The 27032-nt window shown below is 43.2% G+C and overlaps 1 protein-coding gene across 2 annotated transcripts; it reads left to right on the plus strand.

The window, feature by feature from the left end:
* The first annotated feature begins 2136 nt into the window (after window positions 1-2136).
* PRPF18 (pre-mRNA processing factor 18) lies at window positions 2137-25789 on the plus strand. 2 transcript variants are annotated; one of them, XR_014026931.1, is made up of 11 exons: window positions 2137-2264; window positions 4692-4769; window positions 8453-8557; window positions 9758-9871; window positions 15986-16132; window positions 17352-17420; window positions 20069-20209; window positions 21894-21965; window positions 24362-24517; window positions 24660-24843; window positions 24959-25789. XR_014026931.1 is itself a non-coding variant. In XM_081331247.1 (10 exons), exons 1-10 carry the CDS (start codon window positions 2199-2201, stop codon window positions 24738-24740), a joined length of 1029 nt encoding a protein of 342 aa, XP_081187373.1. In that variant the 5' UTR covers window positions 2137-2198; the 3' UTR covers window positions 24741-25789. The 2 variants fall into 2 exon arrangements, 1 of the variants encoding a protein (XP_081187373.1); XM_081331247.1 differs by having other exon boundaries at window positions 24660-25789.
* The last annotated feature ends 1243 nt before the right edge of the window (window positions 25790-27032 follow it).

Consider the following 27032-nt stretch of genomic DNA (forward strand, 5'->3'; position numbering starts at 1 on the left):
CCAGCTAGGTTATTTGGGCCCAGTCCTTTGCTCTCAGCCACAGAAGAGGAAGGAAGGTGTATAACAAGTATAAGAAAGATGCATCTCATCGTAATTCCCTTCTGATTATTTTTGCAAATGAACTGCAGAGTGATATTGTTCCAAATATTGCTAAGAAAATTTCATGGACTCAACTATGAAGACAGCAGAAGCTGACTGCAGAAATTCAGGTGAGCACCAGATGGCAGCAGAGCGATGGTGAGCACCCTGCTACCACCTGGGGGTCATCCAAATTTTTGCAGCAGGACAAAGCAAGTTGAAGACTTGAGGTTGATTTGAGATTGATTTCCGGGAGATAAACAAATTTTAAAATAAGCAAATGCAGAATTACTGACCTGGCCTGATCCTTAAGTGAGGCTAACACCTTAAAGGGGGTGGGGGTGGGGGGGTGGATGGGTTGGAGATCTTTGGCTTGACTGTTTGGTTTCTAGATGGGGGTCAACAGTTTTGGGATTTTAAAAACAAATTCAGAAATGTGCAATATTTCTGCAGCCCACGTCACCTTCTGCTCAATTGCATTTGCGAGAGTGCAATGAAATCTTGTGTCTGCATGGTTGCATTTCTTTAAGGGTAGCAAAAATGAGATGGTGATAATATTTGAATGTGACCTAAAACATGCTCAAGTCCTTTGCAACCCAAGGATAATACAGGTAGTCCTCGACTTACGACCACAATTGGGCCCTGTTGCTAAGTGAGACAGTTAAGTGAGTTTTGCCCCATTTCCCAACCTTTCTTGCCACAGTTGTTAAGTGAATCACAGCAGTTGTTAAGCTAGCAACACGGTTGTTAAGTGAATCTGGCTTCCCCATGGACTTTGCTTGTGAGAAAGGTTGCACAAAAAGCATCACGTGACCCGGGACGCTGCAACCGTCATAAGTATGAGTCAGTTGCCAAATGTCTGAATTGTAATGACGTGACCATGGGGATGCTGCGATAGTCGGTCGTAAGTGTGAAAAACAGTCCTAAGTCTCTTTTTTTCAGTGCTTCTACATAATAATTTTGAACGGTCACTAAATGAACTGTTGTAAGGCCAGGACTACCTGTGTAGGGTCTCCTGCTTGAGTAGGGGGTTGGACTAGATGACCTCCGAGGTCCCTTCCAGCTCTATTTATGTGTTACTTATATGTAAGGGTGTAGGTCTATACCAGGGGTAGGCAACCTCGGCTCTTTTATGACACATGGACTTCAACTCCCAGAATTCCTGAGCCAGCACGGCTCAGCTTGGAAACCTCTCCCTTTCCCCTCAGCGTGGCTGGCTCAGGAATTCTGGGAGTTGAAGTCCACAAGTCATAAAGCGGCCTAGGCCAGGGGTAGGCAACCTTGGCTCTTTTATGACTCGTGGACTTCAACTCCCAGAATTCCTCAGCCTGCATGGCTCAGCTTGGAAACCTCTCCCTTTCCCCTCCGCCTGGCTGGCTCAGGAATTCTGGGAGTTGAAGTCCACAAGTCATAAAGCGGCCTAGGCCTAGGACAGGGGTAGGCAACCTTGGCTGTTTTATGACTTGTGGACTTCAACTCCCAGAATTCCTGAGCCAGCACGGCTCAGCTTGGAAACCTCTCCCTTTCCCCTCAGCGTGGCTGGCTCGGGAATTCTGGGAGTTGAAGTCCACGAGTCATAAAAGAGCCAAGATTGCCTACCCCTGGTCTATACATATGTTGTATATTGTATGTTTTAACTGTGTGTTAAGTATATGCACACTTTGAGAGGAAACAACTAAATTTCATTTTTAGTGGGTGCCATTGTGCCCACAGGAAAAAAAAATGACAAGGTTATCTAATCTAATTCTGATTGATTGATATTTCCTTTGCTTCTTATCCTTTGAGGATAACCCATAGCAATTTAAAAAAAAATAAATTAAGTATTTAAAATGTCCAGTTGCGATCCAAAGGCGGCACATCTCTCAGCCAGGCTGCGGATCTTAACTGATCCACTTGCTCCCCTCCGGCAAACAAAGGGTGCGGGCGCAATTCTTTCCCCAAAGGAACTCGGAAGTCACTCCTCGTGTAGCCCGGAGGCCCCTCTACAGTTTTAAACTCTAGGTCCTCCGCGGCGCGTTCCGGCGCTCCTGGGCGGAAGTGACGCCCATCGTTTGGCTCGGGACTTCCGGTCGAGCCGGAAACGGCCGGGGGGCTGTTTATTTCCCCGCGGGGGAGGCGAGATGGACGTTCTCAAGGCGGAGATCGAGCGGAAGCGGAAGCTTTTGGAGGAGAAGGAGCTGCTGGCGGTGAGGGCAAAGGAGCAGGCCAGCGATGGCCTACCTCGCAGGGCTGTTGTTGGGAGATCGCCTTCGGGAGCCCTGGCAAGAGGAAATTTGGATTATTTAGAGCGAGAGATGGCATTAAAAGGGGAAAGAACCCGATTTTCACCCTTCTGGCTTCCCTTTCGGGCTGCATGGAACCCGGGGGAGCCGTCCTCTCCCAGCCCGGCCTACCTTACGGGGCTGTTGTTATGGGAAGATCGCCTTAAGAGGCCCTTCGAAGAGGAAATTCGGATTGTTTAGAGCGAGAATGCGTATCAAAGTGGGGGTACCGCTTGTTCCCCCTCCCTGCTTCCCTTTTAGGGTGCATGGAGCCCAGGGGAACCATCCTGTCCCAACCCGTCCTGCCTCGCAGGGCTGTTTTGAGGGAGACAACCCTGGACGGAAGAGGCTGGAGTCAGAAAAAATGTGGCTTGTAGAGGAAATAAACCAATGTTTAGGGGGTAATTTAACGTGTGGCGTAGCAAACAATGCTAATCAGATCCTCCCATGCTATGTAGCACATTGGGCAGCAACCAGTGCTAATATACAAAGTATATTAATCTTTTGCCTTGATTGAGAAAACACGGTAAGATACGAGTGTTAAAAAGATCTACCTTCAGATACCAGAGTCTAGGCCAGCTAAGCATCGAAGCCCAGCATTGTTTATCCGAAGAAAGAAAAAAACCAGAATCTCATTTAAGAAGCCCTCAAAGGACAAATGAAGCCACAAGCTAGCCCAACTGGTTCTGGCCTAGCAGGAGGTCCAAATCCAGCAATCTGATGGTGTTTCCTAGTTGGGTCATGAGACGTCTGCAACGGAATAACCAAGCTCAGAGAGCACCAAGGACACCACACTCCTCTTCCTCCTCCTCCTCCTCCTTTTCTCCTCCTCCTCTTCTCCTCCTCCTCCTCCTCCATTCCACAAACCCCACTGTCTCCTGGCATTGGTGATGTTACCTAGTTGGGTCATGAGATGTCTGCAACGGAATAACCAAGCTCAGAGAGCACCAAGGACACCACACTCCTCTTCCTCCTCCTCCTCCTTTTCTCCTCCTCCTCCTCCTCCTCCATTCCACAAACCCCACTGTCTCCTGGCATTGGTGATGTTACCTAGTTGGGTCATGAAGCATCTGCAAGAAAACAATGAAGCTCAGAGAGTACCAAGAAGAGCACAATAATAATAACAATCCTCCTCTTCCTCCCCCTCCTCCCCCCTGCAAACCTCATTCCCTTCAAGCACTGATGATTTTACTTAGTACTATTGATCAGTACTGATGATGTTATTTAGTTGGGTCATGAAACGTCTGCAGGAAAACAAGCAAGCTCAGAGAGCATTAAAAACCCCACAGTCCTCCTCTCTGCACACTCCACACTCTTCTAAAATTGAAGATGTTACCTAGTCAGGTAATGAAAGGTGTGCAAGAAAACAAGCTCAGAGAACACCAAGGACCCCACAGTTCAAATCTTTGAGCATACTCCTCTCCTAGCACTGATGATATTCCCTAGTTGGGTCATGAAACATCTGCAAGAAAACTACCAAGCTCAGAGAACACCAAGGACCCCTCGTTTATACTCTCAAGCTTCCTTCTTCCGTTATGTATTCAAGATGGACAGTATTTAATATTTATTTGTTATGTATATGTAGGGGGGTGGGTCTATACATAGGTTGTATATAGTATGTTTAGGTGTGCGTCATGTATGTGACTTTGAGAGCGGGCAACTAAATTTCATTTTTGATGTGTGCTGTTGTGCCCACAGTAAAAAAATGACAATAAAGGTTATCTTATTTAATCAAATATTCTCTTTTATTGGTAAATCCAGCCTGTTTTGATAAGGGATTGCTGGGTGTAGGTCAGAAATTTGTACGGGGAGATTGGATATTTGTAGCTTAGGGTTAACATGCCGTCTTTGGTGCTCTCTGATTTTGATAGTTTTCCTGCAAACGTTTCATTATCAAACTAGTAAGAGCAAACCTCCCCCTCTAGCACTGATGATGTTACCTAATTGGGTCATGAAATGTCTGCAAGAAAACAACCAAGCTCAGAGAGCACCAAGGACCCCACAGGAATGGGTATTGTTTGAAAATGTGCCATCTCTGTTTAAAAAAACTCTCACATGTTTCTCCCAGAAGCAGATTGCAACCTAGCCTTCACCACATTTTATACTGCAACACCTATAAAATTACTTTTGGTTCAACAAAACGGTTCCTAATAGAGTATTTCTTATTTAAATACATTTTGGGATAGAATGGTTGCAAATGAACATGTAAAATGTTACAGCTCACTTTACATGCATTGCGTAGGTGGGAAGGGGTTATTGATCACTCTGTGTTTAAAACATGCGTTGCTAAAAAAAAATTGAAGGAAAAAAATGCAAGATTTTGCTTAACACGATGTGATTTCTTTCTTTCAGGGAAATAAGAAATATTTCAAGCGCAGCGAACTAGCAAAAAAGGACGAAGAGGCATATTTCCAAAGATGCGGTTACAAGGTATTGGCTTCCTATTCAAGTCAGTGTCGCCGTCTAGTTATGCAGATTCTCTTTGGTCCTGTATTAAAATATATTAATCCCAGTTATTTCTCTCATTCTGTCACCTGCACTTTAGCCAGTAAGTGAGACGCCACCGAGAGAGGTACGAGTTCCCGAGCTAAGTTTGCAATGCAGGAAGAGCCATGCATGGATATGCAGCTATTTTGAGTTTTTATTTTTACTTTGGCTTCCTGTATCCAGGGCATGAAGCTGCTTGAGAATGAAGCTGCTCTTACTTTCGTTGTGTTGTGCCCACCAGGCATGCAGAGTGGAGCTGATTTAAGCAGTCCTGCTCCTGAGCCAAGATCACAAGCTGTTAAAATTGCTGGCTTGATTTATTTTGCCTGTCAAACCCAGCCTCGTGTCGATCGGTATTTCCTTGGCTCGAAAGAAACACTTTTACAGAGGGAATGGAAGAATAGCTTGTGTCTATTATTCTTGTGTTTGTGGAGATTCTCAGTCCTCCAGGTCACGGTTGTCCCAAAGGTGCTTTTTCCAAAAGGCAACTGGATTTTCTTGATTTTTTTTTCCCCCTTCAAAAACATTTTGTTCCTCATCCAAGAAGCTTCTTCAGTTCAATGATTGGATGAAAAGCGAAACGTTTTCAAAGGCAGCCTTTTGGAAGAAGCGCCTTTGGGACTATAATAGCTTGTATTTGGTCAGCTAGGGGTAAATAGTAATAATGCAGGATACTTCAAAACAAATGGATAATCTAAGAGAGGTTTTTCCCCCTCCTTTTCTTATTTTAATCTGAGTAAAAGCGATTTTGGCTGCCTTAGTTTAGCAATTTGCATTATGGAAGGGAAAGAAACCGACAGGTTCATTTCTCAGGAAGTAGAAAAAGGAACGTGGAGAGAATGCAGTTATCCTGACCAAACCTGTGGCACAGATTTCACCCTTGAGTCAAGCGGCAACCGAATCTGTTACGTATTTCAGATTTTAGGAAGCTTCAATCTTAAAATAGTCTGGTTTTCACACTTAATTTTACTGATGAAATTGTACACTGCCCCGAGTGATGAGAGGGGAACTCTGAGGAAATGGGTGGTTATGAAACAAAATCAACAGCAAACAAATAAATGAATAAAATAAAATTGATTTCAAAAATGCAGGTAGAAAGGTGGAATCGGATTCAAGTTGGATGGGATCCGATGGCCGGAAATTCCTCAGGGAAAAGAAGATATTCCTGGCTGAAATACGACATGCATAGTCACAAACGATTTCCATGCAAATGAGAACTAGCCAGATATATTTTAAACATCAGTCTGCCCAGTAAGCTTTGAGATGGTACTTAAAAGTGATCTGAGCAGGCTGGAGAGCAGTTAATCCAAAACCAGTAACTTGTAAATGTAGCAAGAGGAAGGATAAGATCCAGAATGAGCCAAGATCAATGTCGCAACATTTTAAAGGATTTCCTCAGCTAAAAAACCATCGTCGACAAAAAGGTTACCCAGCAAGGAATATTTTTCTTCTGAGGGAAGATGATCAGAGAAGGAAGAGGTGGATGCTATTTGTTATATTTAGGAACAGAGAAATAGCTAATAGGAAAGATCTGGTTTTAGTAAATTGAATCTCTGGTATTGCAATATGGTCAGATAACTGATCACAGTTTAGTCCAGGGACCTTCAAACTTGGACCTTTTATGACTTGTGGACTTCAACTCCCAGAATTCCTCAGCCAGGCACGCTGGCCGAGGAATTCTAGGAGTTAAAGTGCACAAGACATAAAAGGGCCAAGTTTCAAGACCCCTTGGAGTTCAGTTTGGAAAAAAGTTAGGCCAGCTAGGCTAACAGTGTAGACAAAACCAGTGTCCTAAGGAAATGTTCTAATGAAACATATTTTTTTGAGATGTTCCAGCTCATCTGAACGATGCAGAGTGCTTCACGCGTACACCTTTGTTACCTAGCGCACAAATACCTGACCATATTATACCATCATAGATGCTTTTTGCTCTGCTTACACCGGCTTAGCTTATAAATGTCTGGTTGGCTTACAAAATTTGAAAACCATGCATTTTATGTTTTTGTGAACACCCATTGCTTGCAGCGAAGTCCAGCTGATGGAAAGATTTGCAACTTCCCCCCCCCCCCCATCTTGGGCCGTTTTCATAACCGTTTTCATAACCTTCTTCCTGTTTCAGAGGTGAATGTGTTATGTTTGTGACATACTTACACAACATAGGACATTATTTTGTACCCTGAAGGTCTCTTTGCCTTTTGGAAGTTTTGAAATGGCCTTGGATTCACTCCGTTGGACGGAAATGATGGCTGCTGTTGTACCAGCTTGTGTTAGCCTAACTGTATAAACCAGGGGTCTTCAAACTTGGCCCTTTTATGACTTGTGGACTTCCTCAGCCAGCGTGCTTGGCTGAGGAATTCTGGGAGTTGAAGTCCACAAGTCATAAAAGGGCCAAGTTTGAAGACCACCCCCCCCCCCCCCGGTATAAACACGCTAAATATTTTCTCCAATGGTTTAGAGTTGAGAAGGTTTTTTTGTGTTGTGTTACTTGCATCCAGAGATCCTTGGTGGCATCCAGATAGTTCTCGACTTACAACCATTCCTTTAGTGACCATTTGAAGTTACAACAGTACTGAGAAAAGTGACTTACGACTGTTTGACCCATTTAAGACCATTGCAGCGTCTCCCTGGTCCCGTGGTCAAAATTTGGACGCTTGGCAACCAACTCATATTTATGACGGTTGCAGCATCCCAGAGTGGTGGTGGTGTCACATGATCCCCTTTTGCAAACGTCTGACAAGCAAAGTCAATGAGGAAAGCCAGATTCACCTAACCACCGAAGTGATTCACTTAACAACTGTGGCAAGAAAGGTCGTAAAATGGGGCAAAAGTTCCTTAGCAATTTTGGGCTCAGTCATGGTTGTAAGTTGAGGACTGCCTGTATTTTATTTTTTTTTTTAAAAAAAAAAGCAACAGGAATGGACCCAGTTGATAGGCAATCTCTTTCCCCTCCTCTGCTTGCGTTCTTTTCCTCCCTTTCTCCTTTAATTAAACTGTAGATTGTGGTTATGTTTGGACTAGCCAGCTTTGTTGGTGCAAAGCAAGAATCGAGAGTGCTTCCTGAATTATGTGACAGAGGTGGATCTCCTTATGTTCTCTAACGTGACAGGTGTAAATCATGTACATTTTGAAAGTCCCTGGTTACTTAACTGTGAAAGCATCGGCTCTCAAATCTTAACCGGTTCCCTTTACAAAAATATTTACTTCTATTTTTATTTTTTGATAGTCCACGTTCTTCTTGAAGCTGGTCCAGAAGTGTTTACCTTCTAACTCAGGGGTCTTCAAACTTGGCCCTTTGATGACTCGTGGACTTCAACTCCCAGAATTCCTCAGCCAGGCACGCTGGCTGAGGAATCCTGGGAGTTGAAGTCCACGAGTCACCAAAGGGCCAAGTTTGAAGACTCCTGTTCTAACTGGATGGAGTTTTTGCGTCATTTGTACTACCTGACTCAGCCTGGAACAGTGATGCAATCCTAAAAACAAAAGAAGTCCTAACTCAGTAATTTTATTGGGCGTTCTAGAGGAAGTTCTGCTTCTCTGCTGGCTGCTCATTGGTAGATGTGGGATATCCATGTTCTGTGTTCCTATTTAAAGCTGTGGGTGATATTGTACTCCTCAACACTATATAGGTCAATGATGAGGCAGGACAGGACGCAAACCCGGCGTCTTCCAATCCGGTGCTGGAGCTGGAGCTGGCAGAGGAGAAGTTGCCCATGACTCTTTCTAGACAAGAGGTAAAGCCAAAGGATTTTTTTACCTGCTCAGATTTTGGCCACCGTCACGTCGTAGTTGGTACGGGTCACTCATCACCCTGGGGACTGTTGTCCTGCCCATCCTGTACTCTCAGAGGGGATGGAGAGTTTTGAGAGCACCCCAAGTTGCTAATCTTGTGTCATTGGGACAACACTTCCTAGGTCAGCAGGCAGATGAAGCAGTAGGCTGGAACCGCCCCAATTTTATCTTATTAAGATTGCATGGATGCCCCAGAGGTGACAAATTCCACATTAAGCATGTGGCTCTCTCTCTCTTTCTTTCTCTCTATATCTTTCTGTCTGTCATCTATCTCTATATCCAGTGCTTTTTTTGTAAAAGAAAAAGGTGCCGGAACTCACACATATCATACAACCCACCTTGCCTACCCTACAAGGTTCCATCCAAAAAAGGTGCCGGAACTCCGTTCTGAGCGTTCTATGAGAAAAAAAGCCCTTTCTATATCATATCTATCTATCTACATTTCTCTACATCTCTATATCTGTCTATCTATCTATCTATCTATCTATCTATCTATCTATCTATCTATCTATCTATCTATCTATCTATCTATCATCTATCTATCTATCATCTATCTGTCTGTCTGTCTATCTATCTATCTATCTATCTATCATCTATCTCTACATCTATCTCTATATCTATCATCTCTATCTCTCTGTCTGTCTTTGTCTATCAATCTACATCTATCTACTTACCTACCCATCTATCTTTCTTTCTTTCTTTCTTTCTTTCTTTCTTTCTTTCTTTCTTTCTTTCTTTCTTTCTTTCTTTCCTTTTTTCTTTCTTTCTTTCCTTTTTTCTTTCTTTCTTTCTTTCTTTCTTTCTTTCTTTCTTTCTTTTCTTTCTTTCTTTCTCTCTCTCTCTCTCTCTGCCTATTCTATTCTATTCTGTCATCCATCTCTCTCTCTCTCTCTCTCTCTCTCTCTCTCTCTCTCTCTCTCTCTCTCTCTCTCTCTCTCATCTATCTGTCAATCATCTATCTATATCATCCATCCATGTTTGAGATGAAACCTCTCCTGAGTTAAATCCCCCAATTGTGATGTTTCTTGAATGCCTTTGATGTCCCTTAGTATAGAGCGCTAAATGGAGTCCCTTCCTTCCACAAACTTACAGATCAGCGTTTTCCAGTTGATATATCAGAGCATTTTGCTGACTCTTTTCAGGTCATTAGGAGACTGAGAGAAAGAGGGGAGCCCGTCAGGCTGTTCGGCGAAACAGATTATGATGCCTTTCAGCGATTGCGAAAAATAGAAATTCTGGCCCCGGAAGTGAACAAGGTAAGGTAGATTAAATGCTGAAATGATTTATACAGGAGCCCTATAGACGACTATTTGTTTCTTCTCTCCAGGGCTTTAAAGGATCTGTGAGCATATTACCACAAGACTTGATTTTATTTGTAATATATTTTTGCTTCCCTGGTAGAACACAGCACGCCTTTTCTCTTGCTCGTGAACTGGTTGGCACAAAGTCTTTAAGAACCAAGTTCATAGAGGAACTTCCGGTGGCGGCGGAGCGCCGGAGACAGCCTTTTCGGGCTGCCCGCGGCTCAGCTGTGTAGATTTCACCCGAAACAGCGCCGATCAGCTGTTCGGGTGAATTCGAAGCCCCCTCCTCGGGAGAAGAGGAGGGGGTGAGGCCCCAGGTAGGGGTCGAGTTCTCCGGGGCCGCCTGAGTTCAAAGCTTGGGCGGCTGAAGGATCGAACTCCCCCGTAGCCTGGGTTGCTCCCAGCTGGTCAGCGTCTCTGCTCCGGATTTCTTGGAGCAGAGCCAGGCGTTTACGACCACCCCTGCCAGAAGGAAAGACCCTGGAATAAAAGGAGCAGGCAGAGCGGTACAAGAGAAAAAGGTGAAGAGGATTTTTATTTTTACTCTCGAGCTTAATGGACTTTTTAAACTTAAAGTGAAAGTGCGTCACAAGTGAAAGTAAAAGATGGCGGCTAAACCTCCCTCAAAAACCCTTCGGAGTGCTGGAACTTCTCCGGTGCAACAGACACCGTTGCAAGCCTTGCTTCCTCCTGCTGCATTGACATCGAAGGATTTACAAGGTGCCCTTGAAAAACATGCCCAGGTAATTTTAGTAACATTGGGTGATAAATTGGTAAAAATGGAGGAGAGAATAGAAGAGAGGATGGAAGAGAAATTTAGTGCGATGAGGGTAGACATTTTGTCTACAGTGGAAAGTGTGGCTGAATGTGTGCAAGGTTTGGAAGAAAAAGTGGAAGATTTGACCCAAAAAAATGCTGTACTAGAAGTAAAGGTATTGGAGAATGAAGACTTAAGAGACAAAATGGACAGAGAGTTAAGCCTTGTTCAGTTTCACCAGATGCAGTATGCTGTTAGAATCAGAGGCTTAAAAGAAAATATTAAAGAAGATTTAAAGCAGCTGATTTCTGAAGCCCTGGAAGCAGTATTGGTTCAGCCAGCATCTGAAATAAAGGGATGTATGGATAAAGCTTTTCGTGTTAACTCATGGATTGCCAGACAGAGGAAGTTACCTAGAGATGTGGTGGTTTACTTTACAAAGAGAGAAATCAGAGATGAAGTTATTCAAGCTGCCTACGATACTAAAGTAGTGGTTGCTGACCAAGAAGTTTTGGTCTTAAAGGAAATTCCTCCAAAGATTTTAAGGAGAAGAAAGGACTTTGCATTTCTCGTGCAGGAACTTAAGCAACGTGATATAAGGTTCAGATGGGAGATTCCAGTTGGGCTGGTGGCGATGTATGAAGGTAAAAGATACCGCCTGGTTACTGTGGCACAGGCGCGTGATTTCTACAATAATGTTTTAAAAGCAACCCCACTATCACTTTTGGAAGCGGCAAAGGGATTTGGTGAAGAAAAACCTCATGAGGCTGAAGATGGTCAGACAGAGGAGGATGCTGGAAGGGATCAAACTACAACTTTGTTGGCTGATGCTGGAGAGCTAAGGGTGACGCGTGCTGCTTTAAAAAGAGCAAAACAAATAAAAGAACAAGACCAGCAGAAGTTTATGGAACTTTCAAAGCGTACTTACAGCGAGGCAGTGGGAGGAGCGCGGCCCAAAGAAGATAGGGCCATTGGAGAGGTGCTCCAGAAGCTTCGGGGGGACAAGAATGGCGACTAAATTCTTAACTTGGAATGTTAATGGACTAAATTCGCCTCAGAAGAGGAAGAAAGTTTTTCAATATTTAAAACAATTTAAGACTGATGTTATATGTTTGCAAGAAACGCATATTAGGGCTATGGACCAAAAGTTTTTACTGAATTCAAGATTGGGTACGCAATTTGTTGCCTCTGCAATGAATAAGAAAAACGGAGTGGTTGTTTATGTTAAAAGTGCTATAACAGCGGACTTAATTGAAGCAGATAAGCATGGAAGATACGTAATGATAGATTTGTTGTTAGAAGGTAAAAAATGCTTTTAGTTGGACTGTATGCTCCTAATCAACAACAACAACAGGCTGACTTTTTTAGCTCACTTCATACAAAGCTTACTCAGTTGGATTACAAATCGTTTATTTTTATGGGGGATTGGAATGGCGTTTTGGACATACAGATGGATAAGGCTGGTTTTTTTAAGCGTATTCCGTGCCATGCCAGACTGCCTAAGTCTTTTTTTGAAATGAAGGATGATTTGGAATTGCGAGACATTTGGCGTGACACACACCTGCATGAAAAGGATTATACCTTTTTTTCTGATAGACATCAATCTTTTTCTAGGATTGACTTCATTTTGCTGACTAATGATTTTTTTTCTAGGATTAAGAAGGTAAAGATCTGTGCAAGAGCTATTTCTGACCATAGCCCAGTATGGTTAGAGATCAATAAGGACAATAGAGATAGGCGCTCGTGGCGCGTAAATGAGAACTTGTTTAGAAGTCAGAAAAATGTGGAAGAATGTAAACAACGGATGAAGGATTTTTTTGAAATTAATATGAATAAGGATACGTCTATGGATATGGTTTGGGATGCTAGCAAGGCATATATGAGAGGGGTGCTGATATATATGAATAATAAATACAGACGTACTTTGGAAGCTAGAAGGAAAGAATTGGAGAATGAAATTAAGGAAAAAGAGAAGGCCTTGATTTTGAATCCATTGGATGTGAAGATTAAGGAGGCTATCAAGTTATTAAGAGGACAATTTGATAAATTAATGGCTGATCAAGTGGCAACCAACTTGAGGTTTGCCAGGCATAATACTTTTTGCAATGCTAATAAGCCAGGTAGATGGCTAGCTTATAGACTAAGGAAAAAGCAGAGGGCCTCTAACATAGACAAAATTGAACATAAGGGGAAGGTAGTGTTTCAACAGGATTTTATCAAGGAAGCCTTTGTGGATTTTTATTCTAAATTATATGCTAAGGAGAAGATTAATGAAAAAGATATTGATGAGTATTTGGAGAATGCTAGCATCCCGGTTCTTACGCAAGTACAAAAAGAGGAGATTAATCAATTGATTACAGAAGAAGAAATATTTACAGCAATTAAGGAGTTGAAGGTCGACAAAGCGCCAGGTACAGATGGTTTGACTGCGGCTTACTACAAAAATTTACAATTAGAGATGGTTAAACCGTTAAAGGAATTGTTCCAGACAATTCAGAGAGGGGGAAAGGTGCCTCCATCTTGGAGAACTGCTTTTATCTCTCTGATCCCGAAGGAAGACCAAGATGCTACTCAAGTAAAAAACTATAGACCGATATCACTATTAAATACAGACTATAAGATATTTGCTAAGGTGTTGGCTAATAGATTGATGGGGGTTCTGCAACGGGTGATTCATGGGGATCAAACTGGGTTTATTAGTGGTAGGCAAATGAAAAATAACGTGAGGCATATAGTTGATGTGTTGGAATTTTTGGAAAGGAACAACCAGATCCCTGCGGCGCTAATTTTTTTAGATGCTGAAAAAGCTTTTGATCAATTGAATTGGCAATTTTTGATGAAAGTTTTAGATAAAATGAACTTTGGGGATACATTTTTGCAACCAATTAGGGCATTATATCAAAAACAAACAGCTCGAATAATAGTTAACAATAGTTTGCCAGAAGTATGTAGTATTGAGAAGGGTACAAGGCAAGGGTGCCCGCTATCGCCTTTGTTATTTGTGTTAACATTGGAGATATTATTGGTAAAAATACGAAATTCGGAAAGAATTAAGGGTATACGGATTAGAGATCAGGATTATAGATTGAGAGCGTTTGCAGATGATCTGGTTGTTACAGTGACCCAGCCGGAGAGCTCTGTTGTGGACCTGATGGAGATAATAATGCAATATGGGAAGGTTTCTGGATTTAAAGTTAATGTACAAAAAACTAAAATTTTGGCCAAAAACATGACAGCATCGCAAAAGGCCCTTCTAGAAGGGTTAACTGGATTTGAGATTGTCAAAAGGGTCAAATATTTGGGGGTGCTTTTGTCGCCCTCTAATACAAAATTATATAAAAATAATTATGAAAAATTATGGGGAAAAATCCAAAAAGAAATGGAGAGTTGGGAAAAATTGCAATTGTCTTTACTGGGAAGAATTGCAGCAGTGAAAATGAATGTCCTGCCTAAATTTTTGTTTTTATTTCAAATGATACCGATTCTTAAGAAAGATTCTAACTTGGAGGAATGGCAGAGAGGTATCAATAAATTTGTTTGGGCAGGGAAAAGACCACGAGTCAAACTTAAGATCATGCAGGATACTCGTGAAAGAGGTGGTCTTAAAATGTCTAATCTTAAATTATATTATGAAGCTGCTGCGTTAGTAGGTATAAGTGATTGGATCAATTTGACACAAGAGAGATTATTAAATCTTGAGGGCCACGACTTGTTGTTTGGTTGGCATGCATATTTGTTGTATGATAAGAAGGTAGATAATGTGTTTAGAGTGCATATTTTAAGACAGGCATTGCTGAGAGTTTGGAAGAAGTATAGACATAAGCTAGACTGCAAGATACCATTGTGGGCAATTCCAAAACACGCAATAGAAAATATACATGCTGGTTTCAAACATGATGTGACTACGTACAAGGAGATTCTAAACTTGGAAAGAAATGTCTGGTGTTTGAAACCATATAGTCTCTTGCGAGATGAGAAGATTGTTCAGAATTGGTTTCAATATACTCAGCTACGGGCCAGGTGGAAAGAAGATCAGAAAAATGGTTTTACAATGACTGATGAAAATCTGATAAAGCAAATCAGAAATCAGGGTCCAGCACATATTAAACAGATATATCTTGCATTGATAGAAATTGACTCAGAAACAGAACTTGTTAAAGACTGCATGATAAAATGGGCCCAAAATATCCAAGAAGTTATTACAATGGACACGTGGGAAAAGATTTGGGTGAGGAATGTAAAATTTACACAAGCTCAAAATCTAAGAGAGAACTTTTATAAAATGTTCTATAGATGGCATTTAGATCCTAAAAAGCTTGCAAGCATGTATCCGAATTATCAACCAAAATGTTGGAGGTGTGGTGATGAAGATGCAACATATTTTCATGCATGGTGGACTTGTAAAAAGGTTAAGGCCTTCTGGATAAAAATTTGGTGGCATATGCAGAAGATTTTCAAGCAAAGGATAAAGTTTTGTCCGCAACTCTTCTTGTTGGGAATAATTACAGAGGCTACGGTTGTGGACACTAAGCTGATGTTGAATTTAATCACGGCAGCAAGACTTTTAATAGGTCAGTATTGGAAGAAAGAGGAATTGCCGACTATAAAAGAATGGACTTTAAAGGTTTCCGACCTGGCAGAGATGGCAAAGATTTCGGCATACTTGAAAGATCACTCGCAAGACCACAGCTGAGCCCAAAATTTCTGTTGCTCTGTTTTACAACCTGCCTGGCCACAGTCGCTGAGTGAATCACGGCAGTTGATACGTTAGTGACCTGGTTGTTAAGTGAATCGGGCTTTCCCGATTTGCTTGTCAGAAGGTCGCAAAAGGGGATCGTGTGACCTCGGGACGCTGTGACCGTCATAAATATGAGTCAGTTGCCAAGCGCCAGAATTTTGATCACGTGACCCTGGGGATGCCGCAACGGTCATAAGTGTGAAAAACGGTCATAAGTCACTTTTTTCAACGCCGTTGTAATTTCGCACGGTCACTAAACAAACTGTTGTAAGTTGAGGACTGCCTCTGTACAACTAAAGAGTATCAGCTTGACGATCTAGTCCAGGGGTAGGCAACCTTGGCTCTTTTATGCCTCGTGGACTTCAACTCCCAGAATTCCTGAGCCAGCCACGCTGAGGGGAAAGGGAGAGGTTTCTAAGCTGAGCCATGCTGGCTCAGGAATTCTGGGGGTTGAAGTCCACGAGGCATAAAAGAGCCAAGGTTGCCTACCCCTGGCCTAGTCTGAATTTTGTGTAGCTCTTCCAATTCATTTGACGTGTTCCTTAAATAGTTTCCCCCTTTTTTTTTGTAGGGGTTGAGAAATGACCTGAAGGCTGCTTTGGATAAGATTGATCAGCAATATCTGAACGAGATCGTAGGTGGGCAGGAACAAGGCGAGGATGACGCACAGAATGACCTCAAAGTCCACGAAGAAAACACGACCATTGAAGAATTAGAGGTACCGGGTGACATTTTGGACGGGGATAATGCCTATTTGCATGGATAGGTTGGACCAAGCAAAAGAGAACAAGACAAACTATGCCTTTGTAGGAATTTCTGTTGCTGTTGCTTTGGCAAGGTGTGCCTTGTTTGGTTGGGATTCAGTCCAAAGGGGCAACTGTCCTCTTCCAGTTATCTCTTCATCAGCAAAGCATGTCAAGAATTTAATGCACTCTTCATTTCAACAGAGTCTTGAACTTTTTGAAGATTTCAAGGTAGAGGAAGCTTTTATTCACGGCTCACCTCTGGGAAAGCTTTGCTACTTTTGTGAGGAAATGGTCGTCAATATATCCCAAAAGGATTCTCGGGTTCGTGGAATAGAATGCAAAATATCAGAGCTGGAAGGGACCTTGGAGGTCTTCTAATTCAACCCCCTGCCCAGGCAGGAGACCCTATACCAGGGGTAGGCAAACTTGGCTCTTTTATGACTTGTGGACTTCAATACCCAGAATTCCTGAACCAGCATGGCTCAGCTTGGAAACCTCTCCCTTTCCCCTCAGCGTGGCTGCCTCAGAAATTCTGGGAGTTGAAGTCCACAAGTCATAAAGCGGCCTAGGCCTAGGCCAGGGGTAGCCAACCTTGGCTCCTTTATGACTTGTGGACTTCAACTCCCAGAATTCCTGAGCCAGCCATGCTGAGGGGAAAGGGAGAGGTTTCCAAGCTGAGCCATAGTGGCTCAGGAATTCTGGGAGTTGAAGTCCACAAGTCATAAAAGAGCCAAGGTTGCCTACCCCTGCCCTATACCATTTCAGACAAGTGGTTGTCAAATCTCTTCTTAGTTGTAACCACGGTTACACGTTGTGGCAGCAGTTGGATTGTGATGGGGCACATTTCTAAAATCATGAGAGGATGAAGGTTGTCCATGAGTCATAAAAGAGCCAAGGTTGCCTACCCCTGGACTAGAGATACCCAGTTTCTGCAGCCATTCATCATGGTTTAGCCTCCAATCCTCTAATCATCTTCGGTTTTCTCATACTGTCCTGTATAAAATTTGGAAAAAAAAAGTTCCACCTTTTTTAAGTAATGCCAGAGCTGAAGCGTGTTTTCTCCAGACCCAGAACATCCTTGCTTGCATTGACTCTCATCCCTAAAATATCATGTTCTTGAGTTTCGTACATTTGCATTGTGGCCTGCTGTTGGAAATAAATCTGAATTTGTTTTCTCTCTTTCTGTCTCAGGCGTTGGGAGAGTCCTTAGGTCAAGGTGACGACCATAAAGATATGGACATCATCACTAAATTCTTGAAGGTAAAAAGCCATACAAGACATCCATCAAAATGGCAAACTTGCTGATCAGCTGTGAGAGTCTTGATTTTATATCTCTGTGATTTTTAGGGTTAAGAACTTGACATTATAGTTTGGACTAGGCCAGGGGTAGGCAACCTTGGCCCTTTTGTGACTCGTAGACTTCAACTCCCAGAACTCCCGAGCCAGCCACGCTGAGGGGAAAGGGAGAGGTTTCCAAGCTGAGCTGTGCTGGCTTAGGAATTCTGGGAATTGAAGGCCACGAGTCATAAAAGAGCCAAGGTTACCTACCGCTGACCTAGGCCTAGGCCACTTTATGACTTGTGGACTTCAACTCCCAGAATTCCTGAGCCAGCCATGCTGAGGAGAAATGGAGAGGTTTCCAAGCTGCGCCATGCTGGCTCAGGAATTCTGGGAGTTGAAGTCCACGAGTCATAAAAGAGCCAAGGTTGCCTACCCTTGGCCTAGGCCGCTTTATGACTTGTGGACTTCAACTCCCAAAATTCCTGAGCCAGCCATGCTGAGGGGAAAGGGAGAGGTTTCCAAGCTGAGCCATGCTGGCTCAGGAATTCTGGGAGTTGAAGTCCACGAGTCATAAAAGCCAAGGTTGCCTAACCTTGGCCTAGGCCGCTTTATGACTTGTGGACTTCAACTCCTAGAGTTCCTGAGCCAGCCATGGTGAGGGAAAAGGGAGAGGTTTCCAAGCTGAGCCATGCTGGCTCAGGAATTCTGGGAGTTGAAGTCCACGAGTCATAAAAGCCAAGGTTGCCTACCCTTGGCCTAGGCCGCTTTATGACTTGTGGACTTCAACTCCCAGAGTTCCTGAGCCAGCCATGCTGAGGGGAAAGGGAGAGGTTTCCAAGCTGAGCCATGCTGGCTCAGGAATTCTGGGAGTTGAAGTCCACGAGTCATAAAAGCCAAGGTTGCCTAACCTTGGCCTAGGCCGCTTTATGACTTGTGGACTTCAACTCCTAGAGTTCCTGAGCCAGCCATGGTGAGGGAAAAGGGAGAGGTTTCCAAGCTGAGCCATGCTGGCTCAGGAATTCTGGGAGTTGAAGTCCACGAGTCATAAAAGAGCCAAGGTTTCCTACCCCTGGCCTAGGTATTTCAAGTGGGATGAACATTCCTACTTGCTGGTAGGAGTTTAAGGAAAGTAGTCAAATCACGGGGCTACTTAAAGCACTATCTTCAGTTCTTTCAAACTTCAGGTTCCTCTGACTTCCAGAAAGTTCTGCTGTTTGTGTTGGGAGGTTTCTGAAAGAGGTCTGTTTTTTACTCTGGAAACCCTTCTAACTTTTCCCCATACCATGGACTCTCCTTCTTTATACTACTGTTTTGTATAACTATTACGAATCATTTTGAGGGGGTCTTCACAATGAAATGTGGCATACAAACGTTTTTCCTGGAATTTAGTTTGGACATCAATTGCATTTTATAGCCTTTGCTGATATGAGGAATTTTCCTAGCCGGCTTTGTTAAAAATGTACAGGCCAAACAGGTACAGGTAGTCCTCGACTTAGCGTCCACAATTGAACCAAACGTTTTTGTCGCTAAGCGAGACATTTGTTAAATCAGTTTTGCCCCTTTTCACAACCTGCCTTGCCACAGTTGTTAAGTTAATAACACGGTTGTTAAGTGAATCTGGCTTCCACATTGACTTTGCTTATCTGAAGGTCACAAAAAGGGGATTCTGTGACTCTGGGACACGGGGACCGTTATAAATACGAGTCAATTTCCAAGCATCCAAATTTTAATCAGGTGCCAAGATCATAAATGTGATAAACGGTCATAAGCTGCTTTTTTCAGTGCCGTCGTAACTTCGATCAGTCACTAAACGAATGGTTGTAAGTCAAGGGCTACCTGTATTCTCAAAACATATGGGCTCTTTTTTAAAAATTATATTTTATTAACTTTTTACAATCACAATCCTTAGTGCTTAGCAAACAGTGTGATGTCCGGGTTCATATATCTAAAAACAATAATAATTTCTATAATTAATATGTTAGTCAATGATATATTTCCTTGATCTTCTTTTCTTCCAATACTCTTCTCCTTTTGTCTGCATTAAACTTAATATAATTCTTAATACTTTCAATACATACAAGGTTCAATACATACGTTTTTCTAGAGTTTGTACAACTAACAATAACATCAGCATACAACATCTTTTTTTAATCAGCTTATATTTCAGTTGTATTTATAAAAGTCATCTTATTAAGTCGTCATGCGTCCCGTTTTCAAGGTTCTTACTTAAGCTTAATTTCCCCGCTGTGTTCAAACCGCTTTTTTTAAATCAATCATAGTTTTCTCAAAATTAATGACCTTTAAATGTCCAAACGTTCACATAACACCGTCCCAATATTTTTACATTTCATATATTGTAAAAAGGTGTTATACCACTTACATATCTCATCCCTCTTAAATGTAGGGATGTGGGTTCTAATGTAAAGTCCTAGCTGATCGTTCCCCAGCCCAGGTGCTTTTCAGAAGGCTAGACTTCAACTCCCAGGACTATCCAGTTAGCTTGCAGGCTGCTGAGGACGATGGGAGTTGAAATCCACACCTCTAGAGGCGCTGTCGGCCTGCAGATTAAGTGTACCGAGACTTAATGTTGAAAAGTGGCTTAACCAGGTTTTTGCACGCGTCTCCAGTTTCTTCTTGGAGTTTGGGCGAAGGAGCTGAACGGGAGAGAAGATTATGTGAAACGGGGCGTCCAGGGAAAGCTGAACAGCGCCACCCAGAAGCAGACGGAGTCCTACCTTAGACCTCTCTTCAGAAAACTCCGCAAAAGGGTAAACAGGCCTGCAAGGTTTCTCTCCCCACCCCCCACGCCCCCACCCCGCTTCCTTTGGCCTTCTTTTCTTTTCTTTTCTTTTCTTTTTCCCCCACCGCTGCATTTTTATTTTATTTTTTTGACATCCAAAGGGTTGGGCGAGAAAGCTCCAATTTTTATTTTGATTTTTTATTTCAAAGTTTGAACTTCAGCGCTGAGCCCCGCGGGAGCTGTCTTAAAGCTGCAAATTCAAATTCCTCGTGAGAAAAGACTGCAAAAATCTGGGTGGCTTTTTTAAAAAAAACAACAACAAAAAAACAGGGTTCAAATTGTGTTTCAGCACCTTTGGCCTTCTTTTCTAACTGCATCACGTCGACAATATTCCCCCCCCCTTTGTAATAGAGCCTTGGTGGAGCAGTGGGCTAATGCCTCCTTAAGTAACACCAGCTGCCTGCAATTAGTGCAGGTTCGAGTCCCACCAGGCTCAAGGTTGACTCAGCCTTCCATCCTTCCGAGGTAGGTAAAATGAGGACCCAGATTGTTGGGGGCAATTAAGCTGACTTTGTAATAATGCCGCTTGGGGGTGTGTGTGAAAGCCCTAATAAGCAGGCATATACATAGAATGAAGGCTACTGCTAAGCTTGTAAGCCGCCCTGAGTTTTCGAAGAAGGGCGGGATATAAATGGAATTAAAATAAAAATAAAAAAAATAAAAAAAAATATAGTAGGGCTCTCAATCAGACAGCTGGATACACACACACACACACACACACACACACACACACACACACACACACATATATCTCATGCAGGCTCACGAAATAAAATGGTTCCCGGCAGTGCTTTTTTTGTAAAAGAAAAAGGTGCCAGAACTCACACATGTCATACAACCCGCCTTGCCCATCCTACAAGGTTCCATCCAAAAAAGGTGCCGGAACTCCGTTCTGAGCGTTCTATGAGGAAAAAAGCCCTGGTTCCCAGAGTGTTTGGTGTCCCGCGGGGTGGATACGGCACCTCCAATTGGCCTGTTTTTTTTTCCTCAGTCGCCACCGTTGAATTTTGTCGGAGCAGGCGGTCCTCGCCTTAACGACCGCCATTGAGCCCTAAATTTCTGGGGCTCAGTGAAATACTTGTCACGGGAGTTTTGCCCCATTTTGCAACCTTCCTTGCCGCGATTCTTCAGTGAATTCCCCCCCCACAGTTGTTAAGTTAGCAACACGGTTGTTAAGCGAATCTGGCTTCCCCTCCGTTGACTTTGCTTCTCAGAAGGTCGTAAAAAAAGGGAATCAACATGAGCCCGGGACACCGCGACCGTCATAAATGTGAGTCAGTTGCCATGCGTCTGAATTTTGATCACGTGAACACGAGGAGGCTGCAGTGGTTTATAAGTTATGAAAAATGGGTCACATTCCACTTTTTTTTATGTGCTGTGGTAACTTTTGCTCACTAAGTGAACTGCTGTAAGTCGAGAAATACATACAAGGAGGGGTTTTTCCCCCTCAAATATAAGCGTTAATCCTTATTCTTCCCTGCTTTAAAATAAACATTCCTAGCTGCGACTGCCATCAATCATACCTTTAATTTGGTTTCTTTTTCCTTCTTTGGAGGAAAGCGTTGCCCTGGTAATTCGAAATTCGAAATACCTGCCTTAGTGCCGTATGTTCCTTCGCCTCACCCCCGTGTCTGATCTTCATATCTTTTTAGAATATTCCTGCAGACATCAAGGAATCCATCACAGATATCATCAAGTTCATGTTGCAGAGGGAATACGTGAAGGTACTGCCCAATTGTTAAAAAGTCTCATGACGTTTGAAATCCGGAGCTTCTTTGGATTAAGACGTCGAAAGTTTAAATCTTCAGAGCCCCTGAAGGCAGGACAAGAAGCAATGGATGGAAACCAATCAAGGAGAGAAGCAACCTAGAACTAAGGAGAAACTTCCTGACATTGAGAACAATTAACCAGTGGAACAACCTGCCTCCAGAAGCGGTGAATGCTCCAACACTGGAAGTTTTTAAGAAGAGACTGGATAGCCATTTGTCTGAAATGGTATAGGGCTTCCTGCCTAAGCAGGGGATTAGACTAGATGACCTCCAAGGTCCCTTCCAACTTTATTATTATTATTACTTGTCAGAACAACGATATTTATATTAACAGAATAACAGACCTCAGAGGTCTTCTAGTCCAACCCCCCTGCTCAGGCAGGAAACCCTATACCCGTGTTGGCGAACCTATGGCAGAGCCCTCTGTGGGCACGCACACCGTCGCCCCAGTCCTAGGCCTTCAGCTGGGTTTTATAAAACCTTTTCACTTTAGGCCTCCACTGCCATGTGCAAAAAAAAAAAAAAAGGTTCAGTCAATCAATTTCAACTTCTCATGGGAAAAGCAAAAGATCTCGCAAAGTTGGAATTGATTAATTGAACTTTTTAGTCCCACCCAGTCTGGCATTACCACTGCAGCCACACCCACCCAGTGGGCCACACCCACCCAACGGGCCACGCCCACCCAACTGGCCACACCCACCTGCCACCCTATGATACATAAGTGAGTTTTGTATTGTAGTTTGGGCACTCGGCCTCTAAAAGGTTCGCCATCACTGCCCTATACCATTTCAGACAAATGATTGTACGACTTCTTCTTAAAAGCCCCCCCGGTGTCAAACCAACCACAAGTTCAGGAGGCAAGCCGTTTTAATTACATTAAACAAATATTTATTTAAACAGTATAAATTAAACAATATAAGTATTATTTGTACTGTTTGCTTACTTGGGAAATATAAGTTTAGCACAGGGGCAGAGAAGTCTTCAGAGTCTGGAATTGTCCAAATGTTTTATGAAGAGTAGAATTTCAAAATTGCTGTTGTTTGACAGAATAACAGAGTTGGAAGGGACCTTGGAGGTCTGCTAGTCCAACCCCTGCTGAAGCAGGAGACCCTATGGCTCTCCAGTCTCTTCTTAAAGGCCTCCAGTGTCGGAGCACCCACAACTTCAGAAGGCAACTCGTTCCACTGATTAATTACATTAAACAAACTAAAATTTACAGTATTTAAACAATATAAATTAAGCAATATAAACACTACTTATATGGTTTGCTTACTTAGAAAATGTAAGTTTGGAAGGGTGGGGAAAAAAGATCTTCAGAGTTTAGGATTGTCCATCCGTTTATGAAGAGTAGAATTTCAAAATAGCTGTTGCTTGACAGAATTAACAGTTGGAAGGGACCTTGGAGGTCTTCTAGTCCAGCCCTCTGCTCAAGCAGGAACCTCTGCTTGGCAAATGGTTGTCCAGTCTCTTCTTAAAAACCTCCAGTGATGGAGGGAGGGAGGGAGGAAGGAAGGAAGGAAGGAAAGAAGGAAGGAAAAAAGAACAGAATAACAGAGTTGGGAGGGACCTTGGTGGTCTTCTAGTCCAACCCCCTGCCCAAGCAGGGAACCCTATGCCATTTCAGACAAATGGCTATCAAATCTCTTCTTAAATCGCCTCCAGTGATGGAGAAAGGAGGGAGGGAGGAAGGAAGGAGGGAAGGAAGGAAGGAAGGAAAGGAAGGGACCTTGGAGGTCTTCAAGTCCAGCCCTCTGCTCAAGCAGGAACCTCTGCTTGGCAAATGGCTGTCCAGTCTCTTCTTAAAAACCTCCAGTGATGGAGGGAGGGAGGAAGGAAGGAAGGAAGGAAGGAAGGAAGGAAAAAAGAACAGAATAACAGAGTTGGGAGGGACCTTGGAGGTCTTCTAGTCCAACCTCCTGCCCAAGCAGGAAACCCTATGCCATTTCAGACAAATGGCTATCAAATCTCTTCTTAAATCGCCTCCAGTGATGGAGAAAGGAGGGAGGGAGGAAGGAAGGAGGGAAGGAAGGAAGGAAGGAAAGGAAGGGACCTTGGAGGTCTTCAAGTCCAACCCTCTGCTCAAGCAGGAACCTCTGCTTGGCAAATGGTTGTCCAGTCTCTTCTTAAAAACCTCCAGTGATGGAGGGAGGGAGGGAGGGAGGGAGGAAGGAAGGAAGGAAAAAAGAATAGCAGAACAACAGAATAACAGAGCTGGAAGGGTCTTTGGAGGTCTTCTAGTCCAACCCCAGGCTCAAGCAGGAAACCCTATCTCATTTCGGACAAATGATTACCCGGTCTCTTCTTAAAAACCTTCATTGTCTTTCTTGATACTGGCTGGGCTGTTTCTGCAGGCCAACGACGCCTATCTCCAGATGGCTATTGGCAATGCTCCCTGGCCAATTGGCGTCACTATGGTTGGCATTCATGCCCGTACCGGTCGAGAGAAGATCTTCTCCAAGCACGTGGCCCATGTTTTGAACGACGAGACTCAGAGGAAATACATCCAGGTAAGAGGAACAGAATTGGGGATGTGTCCTTCAGAAACTCATTCATATCTCAGCATTTCCACAAAGAAGCCGTGTGAACGTCTTGGGGGCCCCCCCGGGATTATGACACCCCCCCCTTCCTTGTTTGCACCCATCTCCGCAGGGTTTGAAGAGGCTCATGACCATTTGCCAGAAGCACTTCCCCACTGACCCATCCAAATGTGTGGAGTACAATGCATTGTGACCACGCCACAACCTGTTTTTTGCTCTTGGGGGACCCAGGCAAGATGGACGTGGGACAGTCTTTGTGAGAAATTTGCCTCTGAAGCCTGGAAGAAACTGCTGAGGTCAGCGTTGTTCAATTTGGACAACTTGAACAAGACTGACTTACGTTCTACCCAAGCTGTCACATTTGGCTTAAGATTCTGTAAAATTGTATATATCTTCTTTTTTTTGGTATAGTTTTTAAAGGAAACTTGTCTCTAAGAAAATCTTCTAGGGAGTCACGTTCAGAGAAGTGGTGTGCAGAAACACATGTCAATGGCAGAAGATTACGTGATGCAGGTGAACAAATAGACTTGGAGAGATTATTTTTGTTCCTAAAGCCAAAGCTACGGGTAAGAACGCCCAAAGGAGTGAAGATTTGTAAACGTGCACGAAAATGGAGTCGCTTCCCCTTAACTTCCAAATTCACGTCTGTTTAAAACAAATCAGATTGGTCGAAGGCTGGTTTTTGATCCTTTCCTGTTGGGATGTGCTCCAGTTCTGGGTTCCGATCTAAAACACGCCACCTCCATTTTTCTTCTCTATTGTTTTCCTGCTGGTCAGCTGCTGATTTTGTATAGTGGTCCATGAAACCTGGATGCTGACTTAATAGGAACCTCAAATATTGTCCTGATAGTTCATTATAGCACTCTTGATCCTTTTTTTTGTTGTTGTCAATCTTCTGGGATTTTTAAAATAGATATTATGGTTACAGGCAATAATAATTAGATTATTAGGTCAGCCGGTTCATTAAAGGTAGCTTTTAATATCCCGCTCCTCAAGAACCGACAAATTAGTATTTGCTCTGCGCTTCTTAATTTGTAACATACTTTCCCACCTATTACTTCTGGAGAACTTATTTCTGTGACACTGAAGTCTGAAAAAAATAAAGGTGCAAATATTTTGGAAGCTAACTGAAACACAGGGTGCAATTTTACTAACTTAAAGTGCAGCAATTAAATTTGATTGTTAGCGAGGAATCCCCTCACCTGGAATATTTGTTTTAATACAGTATTTTTGTTAAACAGGGATGAGAAAGCTTATAACTATTTGTAGACCCGCCATGTAAAAGGGAGGAGAATTTATCCTTTTCTCTCTTTTTTTCTTCCAGCATCCAGCTGGAGTGGTTTCTATATGTTTAATGTTTATTTGATACTTGGATCACTTTCTCTCCTTTTTTTTTGTACACCAATATTTTTTTTCTTTTTCGTTGTTAGTGCTGGATGTATGGATTTTTTTTCTGCTTCGTGTTTTTTTTTTTTACGACAAAACAAAACACATTTAAAATAAAAAGTGCCACAATTAAGCTGGATCGGTTGAAGTGCTGGAATAAGATTGGGAAGACCGGGTTGAGGGTTTGCCTGAAGTGGAACGAACAGGGCATTTTGGAGTCTGCTATATATTTGCATCCTTTAAGTTCATCGTCCACGTATAGGGGAAATAATTTTGCAAAAAGGAATTCTAAAGCTGCCTGAAATGGCGAAGGAGAGGAAGTATGTATTTGTTGCTACGAGCGAGCGGCAGCAGCATGCGTTGGCCATGGGATTGGATCGATGCTGGTTAGTTCTTAAGGCGCGATGCTCCCAGCTCTGAAACCATCTCGGAAGGAGATGGTGCCAACACTAGATCTGGGGGTGGCGCAGTGGTTAGAATGCAGCCTTGCAGGGAAACTCTGCCCACTGCCAGCAGTTCGATCCTGATTGGCTCAAGGTTGACTCAGCCTTCCATCCTTCCGAGGTCGGCAAAACGAGGATCCCAGATTGTCGGGGGCAAGATGCCGACTCTGTAAGCCGCTTAGAGAGGTCAGTAAAAGCATTGTGAAGCAGTATATCAGTCTTAAGTGTTAGTGCTATTGCTATTGCCTGGTATTAGCAGGAAAATTGCCAGGAAGTGCCCATGGAGTTGGTAGGGATGGAGCTCAACTTGAACAAATTTGTTGCTATTTATACGCCTGGGAACAACGGCTTCCTGCATCCCCAATTCCCCAAACTCCCCCTCTCCCAAAATGGGGGAGGGGCAGGGGAAGGTTTGAGGATGTTTGTACGGGACTTAAGTTCTGGGAGAGACTATCCCCACGGACCCCAAAATGCTTTTTCCAAAAGGCAACTGGACTTCCTTGGGTTCCCCCCCCCTTTGAAAACTTTTCAATTCTGATCCAAGAGACTTGTTACCCCAAAATCATCTTCACGTCCAGCCTCATTACCTTCTAAGAAAACACAACAATTTCTTTCTTTTAAAAATGCTCACTTAAGCTTCCATCGGAAAGCAGAAC

The sequence above is a fragment of the Vipera berus genome (genome assembly GCF_964194415.1).
Source record: "Vipera berus genome assembly, chromosome: 6".
In the NCBI taxonomy this organism is placed as follows: domain Eukaryota; kingdom Metazoa; phylum Chordata; class Lepidosauria; order Squamata; family Viperidae; genus Vipera; species Vipera berus.

Excerpts from the sequence above, each read along its gene's own strand:
- PRPF18 (XM_081331247.1), top strand. The coding sequence starts at position 2,199 with ATGGACGTTCTCAAGGCGGAGATCGAGCGGAAGCGGAAGCTTTTGGAG. Across the intron at positions 2,265-4,691 it reads AGGAGAAGGAGCTGCTGGCG|GGAAATAAGAAATATTTCAA; the intron begins GTGAGGGCAAAG and ends TCTTTCTTTCAG. Across the intron at positions 8,558-9,757 it reads TGACTCTTTCTAGACAAGAG|GTCATTAGGAGACTGAGAGA; the intron begins GTAAAGCCAAAG and ends GACTCTTTTCAG.